Below are 20,735 nucleotides of genomic sequence, written 5' to 3' on the forward strand. Positions count from 1 at the left end.
TGGTCAGATGATCTGAAAGACCTGGTTGACAAATAAACAGGCAGAGATGGCAGTTTGAAATGTGAAAGGTCATCTCAGCTCAGCTTCGGACTACATTGTTTCACCAATAGACCTGGCCATGTAACATCCTCCTTGAACACACACACAGGGTGTTGCAACGAGTGAACTTCTTTACCTCTGTGACGTCCATGACCTTGATGGCGGCCAGCTGTCCAGTTTTGACATGTCTCCCCTGTAGAGACGAAGAGAAAAGGAGAAGACAGCAGGTCAGTCATCACGAGGGTAACAGTAATACACTGATCAGCTGGGTTAGGGTTAATAAGTGTGTGTGTGTGTGTACGCGCCACTTGAACTTGCAAAACATGCCTTCTTACAGTAAATCCCATCTTAGCCATGTACATAGTGGCCTATAATCTACAGGTGATCAACCATAAGAGTTGTTTCCATAGACAACCATCATCACTTTGATTCAGTCCACTGTGTAGCGTCACGTGGCTGGTTAAGCCTAGCATAGATACAGAACAATCACTAGCATCCAAACAGACAGACATGGACTGGGGCTACGATCTCTGTGCTGAACAAACATTCCCACAGTTCTCTCTCAGCACCATTCACTCCTTACATAAACAGAAATAGTCTCTCACCCTCCCTCAGTCTCAAACCCCTCAAAACAGATAAAAGCTGCTAATAATTATCCGGATAGAAACCAAAATTGGGATTTCCACTACTGTGGGGCTGCAGTGTGTATGATAACGCCTAAAGCAGTATTGTTTTTGATGATAGAAGCAGCTGTGAATCTGAACAAGACGCGTACAAATGCACACACACACACACACACACACACGACCGTCTCTGGACCATCTGCATCTAGACTACTTTGAATGAACATTCCACAATCAATTGAAAATATGCGGGGTTAATGACAAAAGCCAAGCAGCTTATTCTCTCCAGCTACGGATGAGACAAAAGCCGTCATGCCTTTACTCTCTGGACTTATAATCCTCTCAACTTTGATCCCGGGGCCACTCTCCATAAAAACATCAGTGCCATTACTTATTACTCGGGTCCCCGTCGAGACACACAAGCCTTTGGTCGAGGTGAAATGTCACAGGTGCATTGGAGAGGTTCAGTTTTCACCCCCTGCGGCCCCCCACTCCTCTGTGAGCTCAGAGAACGGAATCCTTAAGCATGACGCTTAGGTGACAATCTTTAGAAGAAATGACGGTTTTATCCAGTAAATGAAGAGGAATCACCGTAACATTGTTGGATATGTAGGCCAATTCACTACTTGTGACGTGAATGTATTTTTGTGCTCACTGATTTCTCATGCCTCAGATTCAGGTCATGGGGAGGAGGGGTGGCCTACCAAATAAAGCAGGAAAGAATGTAGGCTAGAGAGAGGAAGTGGAGGATGATCCCTCAACCAATCAGTGTGAGACAAGGCTTTAGGAGGGCCCCCATTGCTCCAGCCAGTCCCCTCTCCCATATCAGTCCAAAACCCTCTCCACTACCACACAACAAACAATCACCTCACCTCAAGCCCAATCCTCCAATCCCAACCTGCTGGAGCTGAACTACATGGGCCCTGTCCGGAAACAGCAGCCAGGGCAGGAGCTGAATGACTGAGGGGCCCCGAGGCCCCTGGTCTTACTGTGGCCCTGGCGAGGTTACCTGAAGCAAGAGGTTATCACTGAGCAGGCAGCTCCAGACACTCCATAAAGCCCCTAACCACGGCCAGATGTGCTGGCCTCTCTCCAACTGACTAGAGCGCAGTAGGCATACAGACAACCTCCCCACTCCTTAAACAGACCAGAGGAAGACAGATCACACTATTAGCTAGTAGGCCATTCAACACAGTCTCTCTAAACATCACTGAAACCCTCTCCTCTGTTCTTCTACATCCATCCAGTAAAACCAGAAGCAAATCGCACTCTTTCCCGCAGTCATCCTTCTCAACGATTCCCTGGCAACATATCTCCCGCAAGAGGTGGAGCTGCCCAGATGAGTGACAGAATGGTGAAATCACTTTACATCATCATCATGGTAACAAGATATCTCACAACAAACTGGGTTGATCTAACGGATGGTCATCCATCCATCCATCCATCCATCCATCCATGTAATTATGCTGCACACTGCAATAACCTAGCTGAAAGCATATAACCTAGCTGAAATAAAGGTTGGCCCAGCACATCAAAGTCAGTGTAAAGGGAGGTGAGCTGGCTGGTATTGGAGGGCTGATCGCCCCAGGGGGGGAGGGGTCAGATGAAGGTGTAAGGTGACATTTGAGCAGCGAGAGAGGGGGTGGGTAGAGGGGGTGGGTACAGGCGTTGGGTGACGAGATAATCCACCTTAGGGCAGGCAATGTATGGTCTAGGCTAAGCAGGCAATGTATGGTCTAGGCTAAGCAGGCAATGTATGGTCTAGGCTAAGCAGGCAATGTATGGTCTAGGCTAAGCAGGCAATGTATGGTCTAGGCTAAGCAGGCAATGTATGGTCTAGGCTAAGCAGGCAATGCCTCTCTCTCTCTCTCCACACACACACACACACACACACACACACACACACACACACACACACACACACACACACACACACACACACACACGAAAGAGAAAGCATAAACACACAGATCAGGAACATATATTGATGCCCCTCTTCTCAACACAAACCAGATGAGCAGTGGTGAGAGAGAAATGGTCTATTGAGCAGCAGCACGAGACGGCCCAGACCCTGTCTACACTATATCTACTACACATACCAGCCAACTGATCCACTGCTGACCCTACCTCACTAACAGACCCTGTCTGTACTGTATCTACTACACATACCAGCCAACTGACCCACTGCTGACCCTACCTCACTAACAGACCCTGTCTATACTACACATACCAGCCAACTGACCCACTGCTGACCCTACCTCACTAACAGACCCTGTCTATACTGTATCTACTACACATACCAGCCAACTGACCCACTGCTGACCCTACCTCACTAACAGACCCTGTCTGTACTGTATCTACTACACATACCAGCCAACTGATCCACTGCTGACCCTACCTCACTAACAGACCCTGTCTATACTGTATCTACTACACATACCAGCCAACTGACCCACTGCTGACCTGACCTCCTACAACGTTCAGAACACACTGAGGATTGGGGGGGGGGGGGGGGGGACAGAAAGAACAGACAGAGGCGAAAAGAGATGGGGAGAGGTTGTAGTTTACTCCATGGTACAGTATGTAGATGTCAGTGCATTCTCTGATCAGATATAGAGCCACGTGACAGAGTCAGCGAGAGACTGAAGGAGTGGAGCCACTTTAAGCCAGTCGAGAAGCCAGCCAACGCTGAGCGGGCTGTGAGAGTAGAGACCAGTCAACGCTGGGCGGGCTGTGAGAGTAGAGACCAGTCAATAATGCAGCTGCTATTGATCACAGTGCAGCTGCTACAGTACCGGCCTCTGAAGAAACACTACTCAACACAAAACTAGTTGATTTCCTTCAGCACTAAATGGTCTCAATGGAAGAGGCGACTCTAAATTCCTAATAGAGTATCAGCCATAAAAACTGAGTTGTGTTCAATAGACCCAAAGTGTGGTGTATTTCACCTGCTTGTTTGCGGATAGAACTGACAAGGTGCTAAGTGAGAAACCTGACACCAAAGGGAAAGTCAGACTGGGCTGCAGCCCAGGATGGGAACGCTGTCTCGTTCGCAAGGGGCTTTTGTGTCTCGCCTCGCCCCTTTATGATAACGAGGTAGCTCAACGGGTCGCTCCTCACGCACACACAAAGCAGAGTTGTGTTCAGGCAGTGGTGTGGACAGCCCAGGGGCTGTGTGGGTCTGCTGACAGCCATTAGAGCGAGAGCCAGTGCAGGGAGGGAGAAGAGACAAAAGAGCTGCCCCGGGCTGTGTGTGTAGGGAACACAGTCTGTCCCTACACTGTGGCCTGATGGTGACTACTAGGTACATCAGGTCATGGTCTACACTTACATGCCACTTCTGCTATCAGAATACAAAGATCACTTTGAAAAGACGGGTCTAGACGCACAAAAGCCGCTTTGTGGTCTGATTGTGTTCACCTCAGGTCTGGACACATTCAGGCTACCAAAAGCGCATACAGTGGGCGACGTCGTCGGCACTCCAGAAATCTTGTGTTTTGGGACTGAGGCACCTTTTCATTATAACGGTAGAGGAAATACATTCCTAGCATGTGAGGACTAGGTTTCCTGGCCTCATAAAAGCTAGCCACCTAGCTAATATTTTGAAGAAGGGAAAAAAAAAAATTGGGTTTGGCTTGAGTTATGCTAATCCATTTGCAATCCCTTTAGTGTTGCTTGCTAGCTACAGAGGTTATCTGGCTAGTTAGCTTCTGCCATCAGCTGGGTTATCATATTTTGCCTATCCCACTGTTTATAGAATGCATTCTGACATGTGAATATAGCGCAGGAAAAGGGAATAGGGATACGGTCGACATATTTAAAAATGTAGGTGTAGATGCATGACTCGTTGGGAATTCCATGATCACAACACTAAAGCTGCATGAACTGTCAAGTCTGACGCGGCCTCTGTGACACAGCGTAAGACCTTGGCCCTGCCACAGAGTGGGTGACACATTCAACACCAGACCAGCTGATCCCAGAGGGATAGGCTTCAATAGCTGTCCATCACTGGTCAGTGTGCTCCAACGGAATTGAAGGCAAGGTTTCCAGCGTAGTACCAAATACCTATACTACCTAACTAGATCAGAGATTAAAGTGGCGATCTGTGATTGGTACATACATGTTTGTACCCGAGAGGGTAATAGGAGCTAGACTATAGTCTGTGCAGACACCATGGGGTTAACCCGCTGAGACATGCCTACTGCCTATGGCCCTCCACTCCCATTCCCAGCATACTAACATACAATTGTGCTTCCACTAACTGTGGAAAGCTAGGCTATAAATAGCGGTTAACCCACAACTAGTACCATATAACCGTGAGCAGGATGGTTAGCTTCCTGCTGCGTAGCGCACATTAACAGGTCTGTGTACTGAAGCGCAACAGGGCTGCTTGGAGCACCTCACAGAGATGTTTCCAAAAGCTACCCACACCTATGGGTGTTACCTAAATATAGATCTGTTTATAGGAGAATGAATGTTCAAGAGGATCTTTAAGTTTTCTTCATACTGGTTCCATTTTGGTCCCTCGCCCATACCACTTTGGGGTTAAACAGATCTGGCCGACGACTATTAGCAGACTGGGAGGATCTGGGAATACCAAAGGGCGTAGTGGATTAACAAGGAGCCAAAATGGACCCCAGGCAAGCATCATTACTGCCGCTTCGCTCCGATGCTCCCTCTAACTCCTCCTCCTGGGTTGGCCAGGCAGCCTTTAGCGTGCTAGGTCCTCCCATACGGGACCAGAATTACACAATTTGCCCTGGGAGGTTGTGCTGTTAACCAAAATGACGATTATTTTTTTGCTTTTTAAACAACTAATTGACCGACGTCGGTTCAATTATTTGAGTTCCGTTAATTTTTTTTCTGAGCTCAATGCACAGTTTCTCTAGAGATAAATCAGATCAAGCCTGAACTGTGCGATGTAGTAGGGGGTAAATATTCTACATACAGTACCAGTCACAAATGGACAACTACTCATTCAAGGGTTTCTTTATTTGTACTATTCTCTACACTGCAGAATAATAGAAGACAACACATATGGAATCATGTAGAAACCAAAACAGTATTAAATCTAAATATATTTTCTATTTTTGAGTCTTCAAAGTAGCCACCCTTTGTCTTGATGATAGCTTTGCACACTTGGCATTCTCTCAACCAGCTTCATGAGGTAGTCACCTGGAATGCATTTACATAAACAAGTGTGCCTTATTAAAAGTTAATTTGTGTAATTTCTTTCCTTCTTAATGCGTTTGAGCCAATCAGTTGTGTTGTGACAAGGTAGGGGTGGTATACAGAAGATAGCCCCATATGGTAAAAGATCAAGTCCATATGTGACCGACCGCCTTGATTCGGTCTTACGTAGAAACATTTGAAATTGCTTTTATCCAATGTAAAAAAATAAAATAAAGACAGAGCTACACAATGGTATATCATACACTGCATTTGAGGAACAATGGGAAAGTAATTCTGCTTTGAAAGTTCATAACCTTGTAACTTCACTTTTGAGAAAACGGCCTTTGAATGTTTTGGTACCCATTGGAGAGCTCTTTGTCTACACCCATTCAGCATCGTTCACACCCTCTTAAGCTTTAGCCCCACCCATCTCTTCAAGGGTTGATCCGAGCGTTCGGTCCTAATAATCAAGCACTCAAGATATCTGGGTAACGTGAGAGAACCGTTCACTGACCATTTTACTCGCCCTAACAGAGCTGGTTAGGCTGTTTTCATGTTATCCAGAACATTGGTGACTGCAATTGTGCTGCTGGCAACGATTGACATTTTTTTTGCCAACGTTTACTGACACTGGACAAATTAAAACGAGTGTTAAGTGTTAGTAAATCTAACAGTTATTCTGTGCTCTTGCACACAGACGAGAGTGCTCTGAAATCAGAGTAGATGGACGTAGTTGGTAAATTCGCTCTGGCTATCAACAGTTGTTGCAGTGACATTCTATTGAAATGGTTAATTGTATAGTGGAGTCTTCAGACATGTAGCTAGCTAGGTACACAATGAATCATAATCCCAACACATGACGTTACTACCCTGCATGAATCTGCAGGTAGCTAATCAACCAGGTTAGAAGTTAGCTTGCTAACATTAGGCTATAACTTGCAAAGCAAATGGCTCAGATACGGATAATAAGATCATACACGTAATGTTAGCTAGTGAACCAGCCAGCTACCGTTGGCTAGCTCGCTCACAGTACATTAACTTAAAATGAGAATGACTTTGTTAAAATTAGAAGTGTCATGTCTGAAAATGTAGCTAGCTAGAATATCATGGAAGGACGCCTCTCCCTGTCAAGGATGCCATGGTTTCCTTAGTTTGAAGATACAGTTGAAGTTGTAAGTTTACATACACTTAGGTTGGAGTCATTAAAACTCGTTTTTCAAACACTCCTTCTTGTTAACAAACTATAGTTTTGGCAAGTCGATTAGGACATCTACTTTGTGCATGACAAGTCATTTTTACAACAATTGTTTACATACAGATTATTTCACTTAATCACAATTCCAGTGGGTCAGAACTTTACATACGCTAAATTGACTGTGCATTTAAACAGCTTTGAAAATTCCAGAAAATGATGTCATGGCTTTAGACTAATTGACATCATTTGAGTCAATTGGAGGTGTACCTGTGGATGTATTTCAAGGCCTACCATCTAACTCAGTGCGTCTTTGCTTGACATCATGGGAAAATCAAAAGAAATCAGCCAAGACCTCAGAAAATAATGTAGACCTCCACAAGTCTGGTTCATCCTTGGGAGCAATTTCCAAACACCTGAAGGTACCACATTCATCTGTACAAACAATAGTACGCAAGTATAAACACCATGGGACCACGCAGCCGTCATACCGCTCAGGAATGTCTCCTAGAGATGAACATACTTTGATGTGAAAAGAGCAAATCAATCCCAGAACAACAAAGGACCTTATGAAGATGCTAGAGGAAACGTGTACAAAAGCATCTATATCCACAGTAAAACGAGTCCTATATCGACATAACCTGAAAGGACGCTCAGCAAGGAAGAAGCCACTACTCCAAAACCGCCATAAAAAAGCCAGACTACAGTTTGCAACTGCACATGGGGACAAAGACCGTACTTTTTGTAGAAATGTCCTCAGGTCTGATGAAACAAAAATAGAACTGTTTGGCCATAATGACCATTGTTATGTTTGGAGGAAAAAAGGGGGAGGCTTGCAAGCCGAAGAACACCATCTCAACTGTGAAGCACAGGGGTGGCAGCATCATGTTGTGGGGGTGCTTTGCTGCAGGAGGGACTGGGGCACTTCACAAAATAGATGGCATCATGAGGCAGGAAAATTATGTGGATATATTGACACAACATCTCAAGACATCAGTCAGGAAGTTAAAGCTTGGTCACAAATGCGTCTTCCAAATGGACAGTGACCCCAAGCATACTTCCAAAGTTGTGGCAAAATGGCTTCAGGACAACAAAGTCAATGTATTGGAGTGGCCATGACAAAGCCCTGACCTCCATCCTATAGAAAATGTGTGGGCAGAACTGAAAAAGCGTGTGCGAGCAAGGAGGCCTACAAAACTAACTCAGTTACACCAGCTCTGTCAGGAGGAATGGGCCAAAATTCACCCAACTTATTGTGGGAAGCTTGTGGAAGGCTCCCCAAAACATTTGACCCAAGTTAAACAATTTAAAGGCAATGCTACCAAATACTAATTGAGTGTATGTAAACTTCTGACCCACTGGGAATGTGATGAAAGAAATAAAAGCTGAAATAAATCACTCTCCACTATTATTCTGACATTCTTAAAATAAAGTGGTGATCCTAACTGACCTAAGACAGAGAATTTTTACTAGGATTAAATGTCAGGAATTGTGAAAAACAGAGTTTAAATGTATTTGGCTGAATGTAAACTTCCGACTTCAACTGTATAATCCAGAGATGGGTGTTTTCTCCATCTTCTTAGTTATCATACTCTAATTCCACTGATTTCAAAACACGCTCTACGCTTTCTGGAGGACCAACACTTATGCAGTTCTACTACACAACACATTTTTTTTAAAGCAGCGTTAGACAGGATTACCTACACATACTGGCTCTGAGGACCATCACAGGAAAGGAAGACCCAGAGCTACCTCTGCTGCAGAGGATAAGTTCATTAGAGTTACCAGCCTCAGAAATTGCAGCCCAAATAAATGCTTCAGAGTTCAAGCAACAGTCACATCTCAACAACTGTTCAGAGGAGACTGTGTGAATCAGGCCATCATGGTCAAATTGCTGCAAAGAAACCACTACTAAAAGGACACCAATAAGAAGAAGAGACTTGCTTGGGCCAAGAAACATGAGTAATGGACATTAGACCGATGAAAATCTGTCCTTTGGTCTGATCAGTCCAAATTTGAGATTTTTGGTTCCAACGGCTGTGTCTTTGTGAGACGCAGAGTAGGTGAAAGGATGATCTCCGCATGCGTGTTTCCCACTGTGAAAAATGGAGGTGGTGTTGCGATAATGCTTTGCTGGTGACACTGTCTGTGATTTATTTAGAATTCAAGGCACACTTAACCCGCAAGGCTTCCACAGCCATATGCCATCCCATCTGGTTTGTGCTTGTGGGACTATCATTTGTTTTTCCAACAGGACAATGACCCAACACACATCTCCAGGCTGTATAAGGGCTATTTGACCAAGGAGAGTGATGGAGTGATGTATCAGATGACCTGGCCTCCACAATCACCCGACCTCAACCCAATTGAGATGGTTTGGGATTGGTTGGACAGCAGAGTGAAGCAAAAGCAGCTCAGCATGTGGGAAATCCTTCAAGACTGTTCATGACTACCTCATGAAATTGGATGAGAGAATGCCAAGGGCGTGCAAAGCTGTCATCAAGGCAAAGTAGGGCTACTTTGAATAATCTCAAATATATTTTGATTTGTTTAACACTATTTTGGTTACTACATGATTCCATATGTGTTATTTCATACTTTTGATGTCTTCACTATTATTCTACAACGTAGAAAATAGCAAAAATATTTTTTAAAAACTTAAATGAGTAGGCGTGTCCAAACTTTTGACTGGTACTGTAGTTTAGGGAAGAAAATGTGGTAACTACAATGACCATAATCCATTGCGCTCTTACTAGTCCGGTCTTTGTGGGCACGGAGATGGAGTGAAGAATCTACCTGAAAATACTTTTTTTTGTTTTGCCTTTATTTAACCAGGTAGGCCAGTTGAGAACAAGTTCTCTCATTTACAACTGCGACCTGGCCAAGATAAAGCAAAGCAGTGCGACAAAACAGAGTTACACATGGGATAAACAAACGGACAGTCAATAACACAAAAGAAAAATCTGTATACAGTGTGTGCAAATTAAGTAAGGAGTTAAGGCAATAAATAGGCCAATAGTGGCGAAGTAATTACAATTTAGCAATTTACACTGGAGTGATATGTACAGATGAGGATGTGCAAGTAGAAATACTGGTGTGCAAAATAGCAGAAAAAAAGAAATATGGGGACGAGGTAGGTAGTTGGATGGGCCATTTACAGACGGGCTATGTACAGCTGCAGCGATCGGTAAGCTGCTCTGACAGCCGATGCTTAATAAAGTTAGTGAGAGAGATATAAGTCTCCAACTTCAGTGATTTTTGCTATTCGTTCCAGTCATTGGCAGCAGAGAACTGGAAGGAAAGGCGGCCAAAGGAGGTGTTGGCTTTGGGGATGACCAGTGATATATACCTGCTGGAGCGCGTGCTACGGGTGGGTGTTGCTATGGTGACCAGTGAGCTGAGATAAGGCGGGGCTTTACCTCGCAAAGACTTATAGATAACAAGAGCCAGTGGGATTGGCGATGAATATGTAGCAAGGACCAGCCAACGAGAGCATACAGGTCACAGTGGTGGGTAGGATATGGGGCTTTGGTGACAAAACGGATGGCACTGTGATAGACTGCATCCAATTTGTTGAGTAGGGTGTTGGAGGCTATTTTGTAAATTATGTTGCCGAAGTCAAGGATCGGTAGGATAGTCAGTTTTACGAGGGTATGTTTGGCAGCAGGAGTGAAGGATGCTTTTTTGCGAAATAGGAAGCTGATTCTAGATTTAATTTTGGATTGGAGATGCTTAATGTGAGTCTGGAAGGAGAGTTTACAGTCTAACCAGACACCTAGGTATTTGTAGTTGTCCACATATTCTAGGTCAGAACCATCCAGAGTAGTGATGCTAGTCGGGCCGGTGGGTAGTGATCGGTTGAATAGCATGCATTTCGTTTTACTAGCATTTAAGAGCAGTTGGAGGCCACGGAAGGAATGTTGTATGGCGTTGAAGCTCGTTTGGAGGTTTGTTAACACAGTGTCCAAAGAAGGGCCAGAAGTATACAGAATGGTGTCGTCTGCGTAGAGGTGGATCAGAGAATCACCAGCAGCAAGAGCGACATCGTTGATATATACAGAGAACAGACTCGGCCCGAGAATTGAACCCTGTGGCACCCCCATAGAGACTGCCAGAGGTACGGACAACAGGCCCTCCGATTTGACACACTGAACTCTATCAGAGAAGTAGTTGGTGAACCAGGCGAGGCAGTCATTTGAGAAACCAAGGCTATTGAGTCTGCCGATAAGAATACAAGGATTGACAGAGTCGAAAGCCTTGCCCAGGTCGATGAAGACGGCTGCACAGTCCTGTCTTTTATCGATGGCGGTTATGATGACCTCGGCCGCTTTCCAATCTTTAGGATCTCAGACGTTTAAGACGAGGTTTAACAGACTAGTAATATGGGTTGCAACAATGGCGGTGGATAACTTTAGGAAGAGAGGGTCCAGATTGTCTAGCCCAGCTGATTTGTAGGGATCCAGATTTTGCAGCTCTTTCAGAACATCAGCTGTCTGGATTTGGGTGAAGGAAAAGTGGAGGGGGGGGGGCTTGGGCCAGTTGCTGCGGGGGGTGCCGAGCTGTTGGCCAGGGTTGGGGTAGCCAGGTGGAAAGCATGGCCAGCCATAGAGAATCGGTGGTGACAGTGTTTCCGAGCCTCAGTGCAGTGGGCAGCTGGGAGGAGGTGCTCTTAGTCTCCATGGACTTTACAGTGTCCCAAAACTTTTTGGAATTAGTGCTGCAGGATGCAAATTTCTGTTTTAAAAAGCTAGCCTATGCTTTCCTGACTGACTGTGTGTATTGGTTCCTGACTTCCCTGAAAAAGTTGCATATCATGGGGACTATGCGATGCTAGTGCAGTACGCCACAGGGTGTTTTTGTGCTGGTCAAGGGCAGTCAAGTCTGGAGTGAACCAAGGGCTATATCTGTTCTTAGTTCTACATTTTTTGAAAGGGGCATGCTTATTTAAGATGGAGAGGAAAGCCCTTTTAAAGAACAACCAGGCATCCTCTACTGACGGGATGAGGTCAATATCCTTCCAGGAACACCGGCCAGGTCGATTAGAAAGGCCTGCTTGCAGAAGTGCTTTAGGGAGCGTTTGACAGTGATGAGGGGTGGTCGTTTGACCGCGGACATTTAACGGACGCAGGCAATGAGGCAGTGATCACTGAGATCCTGGTTGAAAACAGCAGAGGTGTATTTAGAGGGCAAGTTGGTCAGGATGATATCTATGAGGGTGCCCATGTTTACAGATTTGGGGGTTGTACCTGGTAGGTTCTTTGATAATTTGTGTGAGATTGAGGGCATCTATCTTAGATCGTAGGACGGAAGGGGTGTTAAGCATATCCCAATTTAGGTCACCTTGCAGTACGAACTCTGACGATAGATGGGGCAATCAATTCAGCTGAGGGGGGTCTATAACAAGCGGCAACAGTGAGGGACTTATTTCTGAAGAGATGGATTTTTAAAAGTAGAAGCTCAAACTGTTTGGGCATAGATCTGATTAGTATGACAGAACTCTGCAGGCTCCCTCTACAGTAGATTACAATTCTGCCCCCTTTAGCAGTTCTATCTTGACGGGAAATGTAATTGGGGATGGAAATTTCAGATTTTTTGATGGCTTTCCTCAACCAGGATTCAGACACAGCTAGGACATCAGGGTTGGCAGATAGTGCGAAAGCAGTGAATAAAGCAAACTTAGGGAGGAGGCTTCTGATGTTAACATGCATGAACCCAAGGCTTTTACGGTTGCAGAAGTCAGCAAATAAGAGTGCCTGGGGACACACAAGGCCTGGGTTAACCTCTAAATCACCAGAGGAACAGAAAAGGAGTAGGATGAGGGTACGACTAAAGGCTATAGTAACTGGTCGCCTAGGGCTTTGGGAACAGAGAATAAAAGGAGCAGATTTCTGGGCGTGGTAGAATAGATTCAGGGCATAGTGTACAGACAAGGGCATGGTAGGGTGTGAGTAAACCTAGGCATTGAGTGATGATGAGAGAGGTTTCATCTCTGGAGGCGCCAGTTAAGCTAGGTGCGGTCTCGGCATGTGTGGGGGGTGGGACAAGGGGGCTATCTGAGGCATGTTGAGCAGGACTAGGGACTCCACAGTAAAATTAAACAATGAGAGCTGCCCTAAACAACAGTTTACAAGGCATATTGACAGAGGCATAAAGCAATCACAGGTGTTGATTGGGAGAGCTAAGACAACAACGGGTAAACGGCTAAGACAAAGGGTAAATGGCGATGAATGGGCAGAGAGGGTCAGTTAGCTACACACAGGGCCTGAGTTCGAAGCTGGGGCCGACAGATAAACAAAATGAAGTACCGTGTTAATGAACAGTCCAGCAGGCATCAGCTGTGTAGCCGAGTGATCATAGGGTCCAATGAGCAGCAATAGATGAAACAGGGAGCCGTTCGGTAGTCGTTACTACGCTAGGCGAGCAGGAGACACGGCGTTCAGAAAGCTAGCGGGCCGGGGCTAGCAGATGGGTCTTCACGGATATCCACGACGCAGAGGCTGGTTGAGAGCACATCGGCCGGATTACGTCAGCAGACTAGCAGACCAGTCGGGATGGATCGGCGGCGCTCAGTGTCGACAAAGGGTCCAGGCCAATTGGCAAGACAGGTATTGTAGTTGGTGTACTTCGTTTGCTAGCCAGGAGATGGGCCTAGCTCGAGGCTAACTGGTGCATGCTTCTGGACAAGGGCGTTAGCCACAATTGCCATTCGGTAGCAGCTAGCTAGCTGCGAAGATCCGATGTAAATGGTCCTGAGCTTGCGTCAGAAATCCGGTGACGTAGTGGGAAAAAATTAAGCAGTCCGATATGCTAAGGGCTGATATCGCGCTATGCAGACTGGCAGGTATTATCCAGGCTATAGTGACTGGTGTCCGTGCTAAAGGTAAAGACCACTAGCAGTGGATAACAATGACTAAATAGCTAGTATCTAATTAGCTAGCTAGCTTCTGATGGAGGTTCCAGTTATAAGGTCTAAAAAATAGCAGACCCGTACCACATTGGGTGAGGCGGGTTGCAGGAAGGTATATTTAACCCAAAATGGAAAAAAGAAATATAAAAAGAAATATATTTAAATGTATACAAAAACGAAAAAGACTGGATATTTACACGGGACAAAAAACGTCTTACTGCTGCACCATCTTGGGGGGAAAAAAATAAAAAAATAAAAATGATCTAAGACATGGATAGTTAGTATTAAGCAGTCATAAAAGTATGCCTTATTTACTTTGATGAACTACTAAAATAGTGATTTTGTCAGACAGCATAGGCTGCAGCTCTATAGAGATGAGATGACTTGGAATTAAATCAAATAAAATAAATAAAACAAATGTCATGAAATTGTATTCATTGTTTTATTCTATGTTTGATCATTCAGCCCACATAATGCAAAGTGCATTTCATGTCCACCCCAAAAATATACCGAAAACAGTGATTATTTTTAAATAATCAAACCAAAAACTCTCAAAAAGCACTAAATCGCTCAGCACTACTTGGGGGATACCCACCTCCATACGGACAGACATTACCACCACGCCCTGCCTGGCCTACCCGTACCACTACCCACACGGCAGCCTGGGTAAAGATGGCCAAGTGGTACAGAGAGGAGAGATGGGGAAGAGGAGGAGGAAAAGACAGGGAGGGGCAGAGACGGGGGACGTCTAGACGATTAGGAGGCAGACCGGTGTGCTTGCGTTAGTGTTGCATCATCCGTCACTGCCAGCAGTTTCCTTTGTTTAGCGCATCTACATCCTTTAAATGGCAGGGTTTCCCAAACTCGGTTCCCTGGCAAAGCAGATATGGGCGAGAGAGACTGGTAGGGGGATGGTTTAAGGTTACCAGCAAGCAGGAGAAGTAAAGTGGTTTACACACAGGTAAAATGAGAGAAGGGGACAAGAGAAGGGAGAGAGCAGGAAGGAAAGCAATGGAGTGCAAAAGAGTGAGGTCACAGGAGCTGCCAGCACCACGGGACTGTGGGTATATTCTCCCAGCATCCCTGTAGAGTGGCCTGACATGGACTGCAGAGTAGAAGCCAGTGGGTGGTGAGGGAAGAGAAAGAGGCATGATGTTTAAGAGGTTGGCACGTCCCAGGGATCAGAGTGCCAGGGCACCAACAGCCCTGCAGGCCTGACAGACAGAGTGGCTGGCTAACTAGGTCTATATATGGCCATTCTGTACAGCCCAGCAGAGGGAATCCTCCCCCACATACCACGCAAAGGCAGAACTTAATGAATTCTTCAGGTTTTGGTTTTATCGCTATCATTCTCTTCTCAGACGCACCAGAGGGCTCTCCATCCCATCTCTCAGTGCCAGCTGGTCTGGAGCCAAAGAAGAGATCAAACTGATCTGAGAATCCCATTGTGGAGTCAGTCAGTGCAGGAAGAGGCTTTCAGCCTACCACCACAGCGGGACTAGGAGGTCAATGCCTGTGTAGAAGTAGGCAAAATGATTCATAAAATGTATGGTGGTAATATGAAAACACTGCAAATCCAACAACTAACTGTATTGAGACGTAGGACTACTAGATACAGTCTGGATCAACCATACAAAGCTGTGCACATCTGAGACCAGCATGGACACTGACGACCGTCTCCTTAATGAGGCAATTGCCAATTGTTCAGTGGCTGGGGGAGCACCATGAAGACACCGGATGCTGAAGATGGGGTTGGCTGGGGAGGATGAACCACTGTCACTTTGTGGGTAATGAGAAGACGACCGAGTTCCCACAAACACTACGTCAACGACGTTCAGGGAGATTGCAGTGCTGCAGCAAGCCATTACCACCAAGCATGTCCTTAGCCTCCCTCTTACTTCAATGCTTTTACTGGGACTAGTCCCAGGGTTTATCATAAGCAATTCATTAAGAGATGTTGAGAGCCAGAAGGAGGGGGGCGCTGGCAGTAAGATTTGGTATACAACAATGTGATTGGGGGAAATAGCCTAAGCCATTGCATCCACAACTAAAGGATCAGCCATTTTGAAATGTTTAGTGTAACATTATAGCAGCACGACATTGTCCATTTTGAGAAGGGTCCTCTTGTAAAAATGTTAGTGAGTACCAGTATCTAATAGCTTTCATTGCAGTGCAAGGTGAGAATTAAGGCTGTTAATGGTTCAGTGCTGTTGAAAATACATTTTACTGGTCTTGCTTATCCGTCTATTGTTTCATTTGCATAATTTAGTGAAATTAAATTAGTGAGTGTGTCTTGTCGTTATACGTCATGCATCTTATTTATCACATGCGCACAACATACAAAGCCTAGTTTGAGGAGCGGAATAGCCCATCACCTGTCAGACAGCGTGAGAGAACCTCAAAAAGCTGGTCTTGAACTGTAACGTGTGCTTTTAGAAGCCCAGTCATTGCGCAACAAATTATTAAAAATGCAATCGCGCGCCATTTTTGGTTTTTGAGATGGCCACTATTAAAAATGAGCTGCTATTTTTATTTCTCAATCTCAACTCGTAATTCAAGCTCGTTTACCATTCGAGTGCATAGGCAATAGTCAACGGTAGGCAGGCTATCAATGCGTCACCAACCACCATGCAACGTGAGCTTCAGGCAGTATAATTGTTTGAAACTAGAGGTTGACTGATTAAATCGGCATGGCCGATTAATTAAGGCCGATTTCAAGTTTGCAAAACAATTGGTAATCGGCCTTTTTGGATGCCGATTGTGGCCGATTACATTGCAATCCACGAGGAGACTGAGTGGCAAGCTGACCACCTGTTACACAAGTGCAGTGTCAAAAGGAACCAAGGTAAGTTGCTAGCTAGCATTAAACTTATCTTATAAAAAACAAATCAATCAATCTTAACATAACATATAATCAATGCGGTGCCTGTTAATTTATCATCAAATCACAGCCTACTTCGCCAAAACGGGTGACGATTTAACAAAAGCACATTCGTTGCACAAATGTACCTAACCATAAACAATGCCTTTCTTAAAATCAATACACAGTAGTATATTTTTTTAAGCCTGCATATTTAGTTAAAATAAATGCATGTTAGCAGGCAACATTAACTAGGGAAATTGTGTCACTTCCCTTGCGTTCAGTGCAGGCAGAGTCAGGGTATACGCAACAGTTTGAGCCGCCTGGATCGTAGAGAACGGTGTTTCTTCCTAACAAAGACCGTAATTAATTTGCCAGAATTTGACATAATTATGACATTGAAGGTTGTGCAATGTAACAGCAATATTTAGAGACTTAGGGATGCCACCCGTTAGATAAAATACGGAATGGTTGCATATTTCACTGAAAGAATAAACGTTTTGTTTTCGAAATGATAGTTTCCAGATTTGACCATATTAATGACCTAAGGCTCGTATTTCTGTGTGTTTTTTATATTATATCTCAGTCCATGATTTGATATAGCAGTCTGAGCGGTGGTAGGCAGCGGCACGCTCGTAAGCAATCATTCAAACAGCACTTTCCTGCGTTTTCCAGCAGCTCTTCGCAATGCTTGAAGCACAGCGCTGTCTATGACTTCAAGCCTATCAACTCCTGAGATTAGGCTGGCAATAGTATAGTGCCTATAAGAACATCCAATAGGCAAAGGTATATGAAATACAAATGATATAGAGAGAAATAGTCGACGCGTCATAACTCCATTAACTACAACCTAAAACTTCTTAACTGGGAATATTGAAGAATAGTGAATATTGAACCACCAGCTTTCATATGTTCTCATGTTCTGAGCAAGGAACTTAAACGTTAGCTTTTTTACATGGCACATATTGCACTTTTACGTTCTTCTCCAACACTTTGTTTTTGCATTATTTAAACAAAATTGAACATGTTTCATTATTTATTGGAGACAAAATTGATTTTATGTATTATATTAAGTTAAAATAAAAGGGTTCATTGTTCATTCAGTATTGTTTTAATTGTCATTATTACAAATATATATATATAAAAAAAAAAAACGGCCGATTAATCGGTATAGTCGGACGACCTCTACTTGAAACCTAAACGTTTTACTTCAAATAATGAGGCATGTCTTACCTTGCTTCAAAGTAGCCTACCGAAAATCCAACCAAAATTGGAGGCACTTTTTAATTAAAAAATAAAAATAAAAATGTTGAAAGACTTCATGCCATTAACCATAATTTCGCTACTGTTCTATTGGTCTTCATATCAACTTTTTTTGTCCAGACGCCAAAGGCACAATTGTAGTTATATATTAGAAACCCTTCCTAGTGGTTGCTATTAGATTCCCCATATTTCAAAGGGAGTTATCACACCGTTTTAAGCTATAGTTTGGATCTGTATATGTTCCATTTGGTCCGGTTGGTTTCACATTGCCAAATGAACAAAAATTCCACAAAAAAAAAAAAACACTTCTCCATGCAAGTCATACGTTTATTGGACAAATATGCTCAGGTTAAATCAATTTATGAGTATCGTGATGCATCACTTGTGTGTCCAAATCTTCATCTTACTTTCGCTTTGGTATTCCAACAACATGCAGGAGAAAACAACGTAATGGCCGCTGTGCTACCTGAATAGTCTACATTCAGCCTAGATCCCCGGTATAGCACCTCGTCTCCCCCAACCTGCTACTCACAATGTTTCAGAGATGTCAAGTTATGACGTCAAAGAACCAATAACGCGTGACTGGTTCTTTTTATGCGTTTGGTCCGGGCTGCGTTCTCACACCTGCAGCGAACCACACCACCGTACTAACTGAAACAGACCGAAACCACCCTTTTAGAGCGAACCACGGTGCGTTGTTTAGTACCAACAGAGTTCACACCAGTCCAAACGAACCAAACTAAGTGAGTAAACGAACCAGTTTGGAAAAACCGCACCAAACCAATTTGGTGAGAAAGTCCTAACAGACGTTCATCTCACATGGAACCGCTCGCATTAGGGGAGCTGTTTATAACTGGTTTCCCGCTATTTACATTTTGGCAAAAGATGGAAAATGACGATTTATTTAATAGCTGCTTCATTACAGGAATTGCATGTTCAATAATAGGGTATAGCCTTTTGAATGCGAGACGATGGGCTTGCTATTGTTGCATGTTTCCATTAAGCTCTAAATGAAAAATGTCCGTTCCTTGTATACATAGTAGGCTAGTTTCTGTTGGCCACGTCTTTTACAGTTTTGAAAAAATGTAACATTTGTTGACCGGTTAATGAGGGTGGGTTAGTCGGCAGCAATAATTACCGAAATGTGCAACCCTTGTGAGCATATAAAATTATGTAATCTTCCCTTGATTGTCACACCCACATATTGGCAGTTTCAAGTCTTATCTGAGGTCACTCGGCTGGTTGGCCAAGTCAATCTAAACCTGAGCTACCGCTGAGCTTAACAGTAAGGTCTAAACCTGGCACTACACCCAGACAACAATCACTGACACCTTGCCTCTGCTGCTGTAATTGGCTGCAGGCATTTGAATCCAGAAGAGCCACATCGTGCAGCACGGGGCTGTGATACGGCATTTCAGTTCTTTGAGTGCCTGCAACCCGCTTCTGTCAAAAGCTCCAAATGAAAAGGTCACCCATTCAGTGGAGGTACTGTATGTCATCTGGGCTAGCTGCATCAAACAGGCTGGGGCGACTGGGTCCGAGACAGTGTCGCGAAACATACCTACAAAACAAACAGTTTGAAAACCAAAATAACAAACAGAAGGAAAGGGGACAGAGATGAGGTAGACAAAAAAAAAAATGGATGCATTTCAAAACTGTAATTCAATGCAAGAAATTGTCCTGGGCCTTCAGAATAGAAGAAATAGACTGTGCTTGACTGTCTTATTGTGAGAGGTTTGAATGGGTGAAAAACTGCTTCGCAAAGAAGAAAAGCCTCACAGAAAGAGATAGAAAGTTATATTTCCGGAACAGAGCTAGTTGATTATTCAGCATTTGAGACCCGACTAATAAACACATCCTTTCTGTGAGTCTGGTGGTGGTTCCCAAAGAGAGCCAGACACACGGAGACAAAACCAGCTTTGTAATGAAGCTGCCTGGCCATGCAGGCTCTGTCTGGGGCCTTGGACAGCTGCTCTTCCTCCACCAGTTCCAGCTAGCTCCCCTCATTCAGACCACACGCTCACACGTCTAACTGATAGGTTAACCTAACCGTGTTACTGCACTGACCTATCATTGGTGTCAGGCAGCTGATGAGGTAAGGGGGGGGAAAGTACATATACACACACAAAAGTATGTGGACACCCCTTCAAATTAGTGGATTCGGCCATTTCAGCCACACCAGTTGCTGACAGGTGTATAAAATCAAGCACACAGCCATGTAATCTCCATAGTCAAACATTGTCAGTAGAATGACCTTACTGAAGAGCTCAGTGACTTTCAACGTGGCACCGTCATAGGATGCCACCTTTCCAACAAGTTAGTTCGTACAATTTCTGTCCTGCTAGAGCTGCCTCGGTCAACTGTAAATGCTGTTATTGTGAAGTGGATATGTCAAAACGCAACAACGGCTTAGCCGCAAAGTGGTAGGCCACACAATGTCAGAACGGGACCGCCTAGTGCTGAAGTGCGTAAAAACTGTCGGCCCTCAGTTGCAACACTCACTACCGAGTTCCAAACTGCCACCGGAAGCAACGTCAGCACAAGAACTGTTCATCAGGAGCATCATGAAATGGGTTTCCATGGCCAAGCAGCCACACACAAGCCTAAGATAACCATGCGCAATGGCAAGCGTTGGCTGGAGTGGTGTAAAGCTTGCCTCCATTGGACTCTGGAGCAGTG

At 44.5% G+C, this 20,735-nt stretch overlaps 1 protein-coding gene across 11 annotated transcripts in view; it reads right to left on the bottom strand.

Moving 5' to 3' along the window:
• Positions 1 to 20,735, bottom strand: part of LOC106575325 (mitogen-activated protein kinase kinase kinase kinase 4) — a 50,966-nt gene that overhangs the window by 26,837 nt on the left and 3,394 nt on the right. For all 11 annotated transcript variants that reach the window (XM_014151803.3, XM_045698925.2, XM_082963468.1 and 8 more), the window contains exon 3: positions 176 to 232. In XM_014151803.3, coding sequence (XP_014007278.2) covers positions 176 to 232 — 57 coding nt within the window. The remainder of the gene's footprint in view (positions 1 to 175; positions 233 to 20,735) is intronic.

Source organism: Salmo salar, chromosome 17 (genome assembly GCF_965601325.2).
Source record: "Salmo salar chromosome 17, fSalSal1, whole genome shotgun sequence".
NCBI lineage: Eukaryota > Metazoa > Chordata > Actinopteri > Salmoniformes > Salmonidae > Salmo > Salmo salar.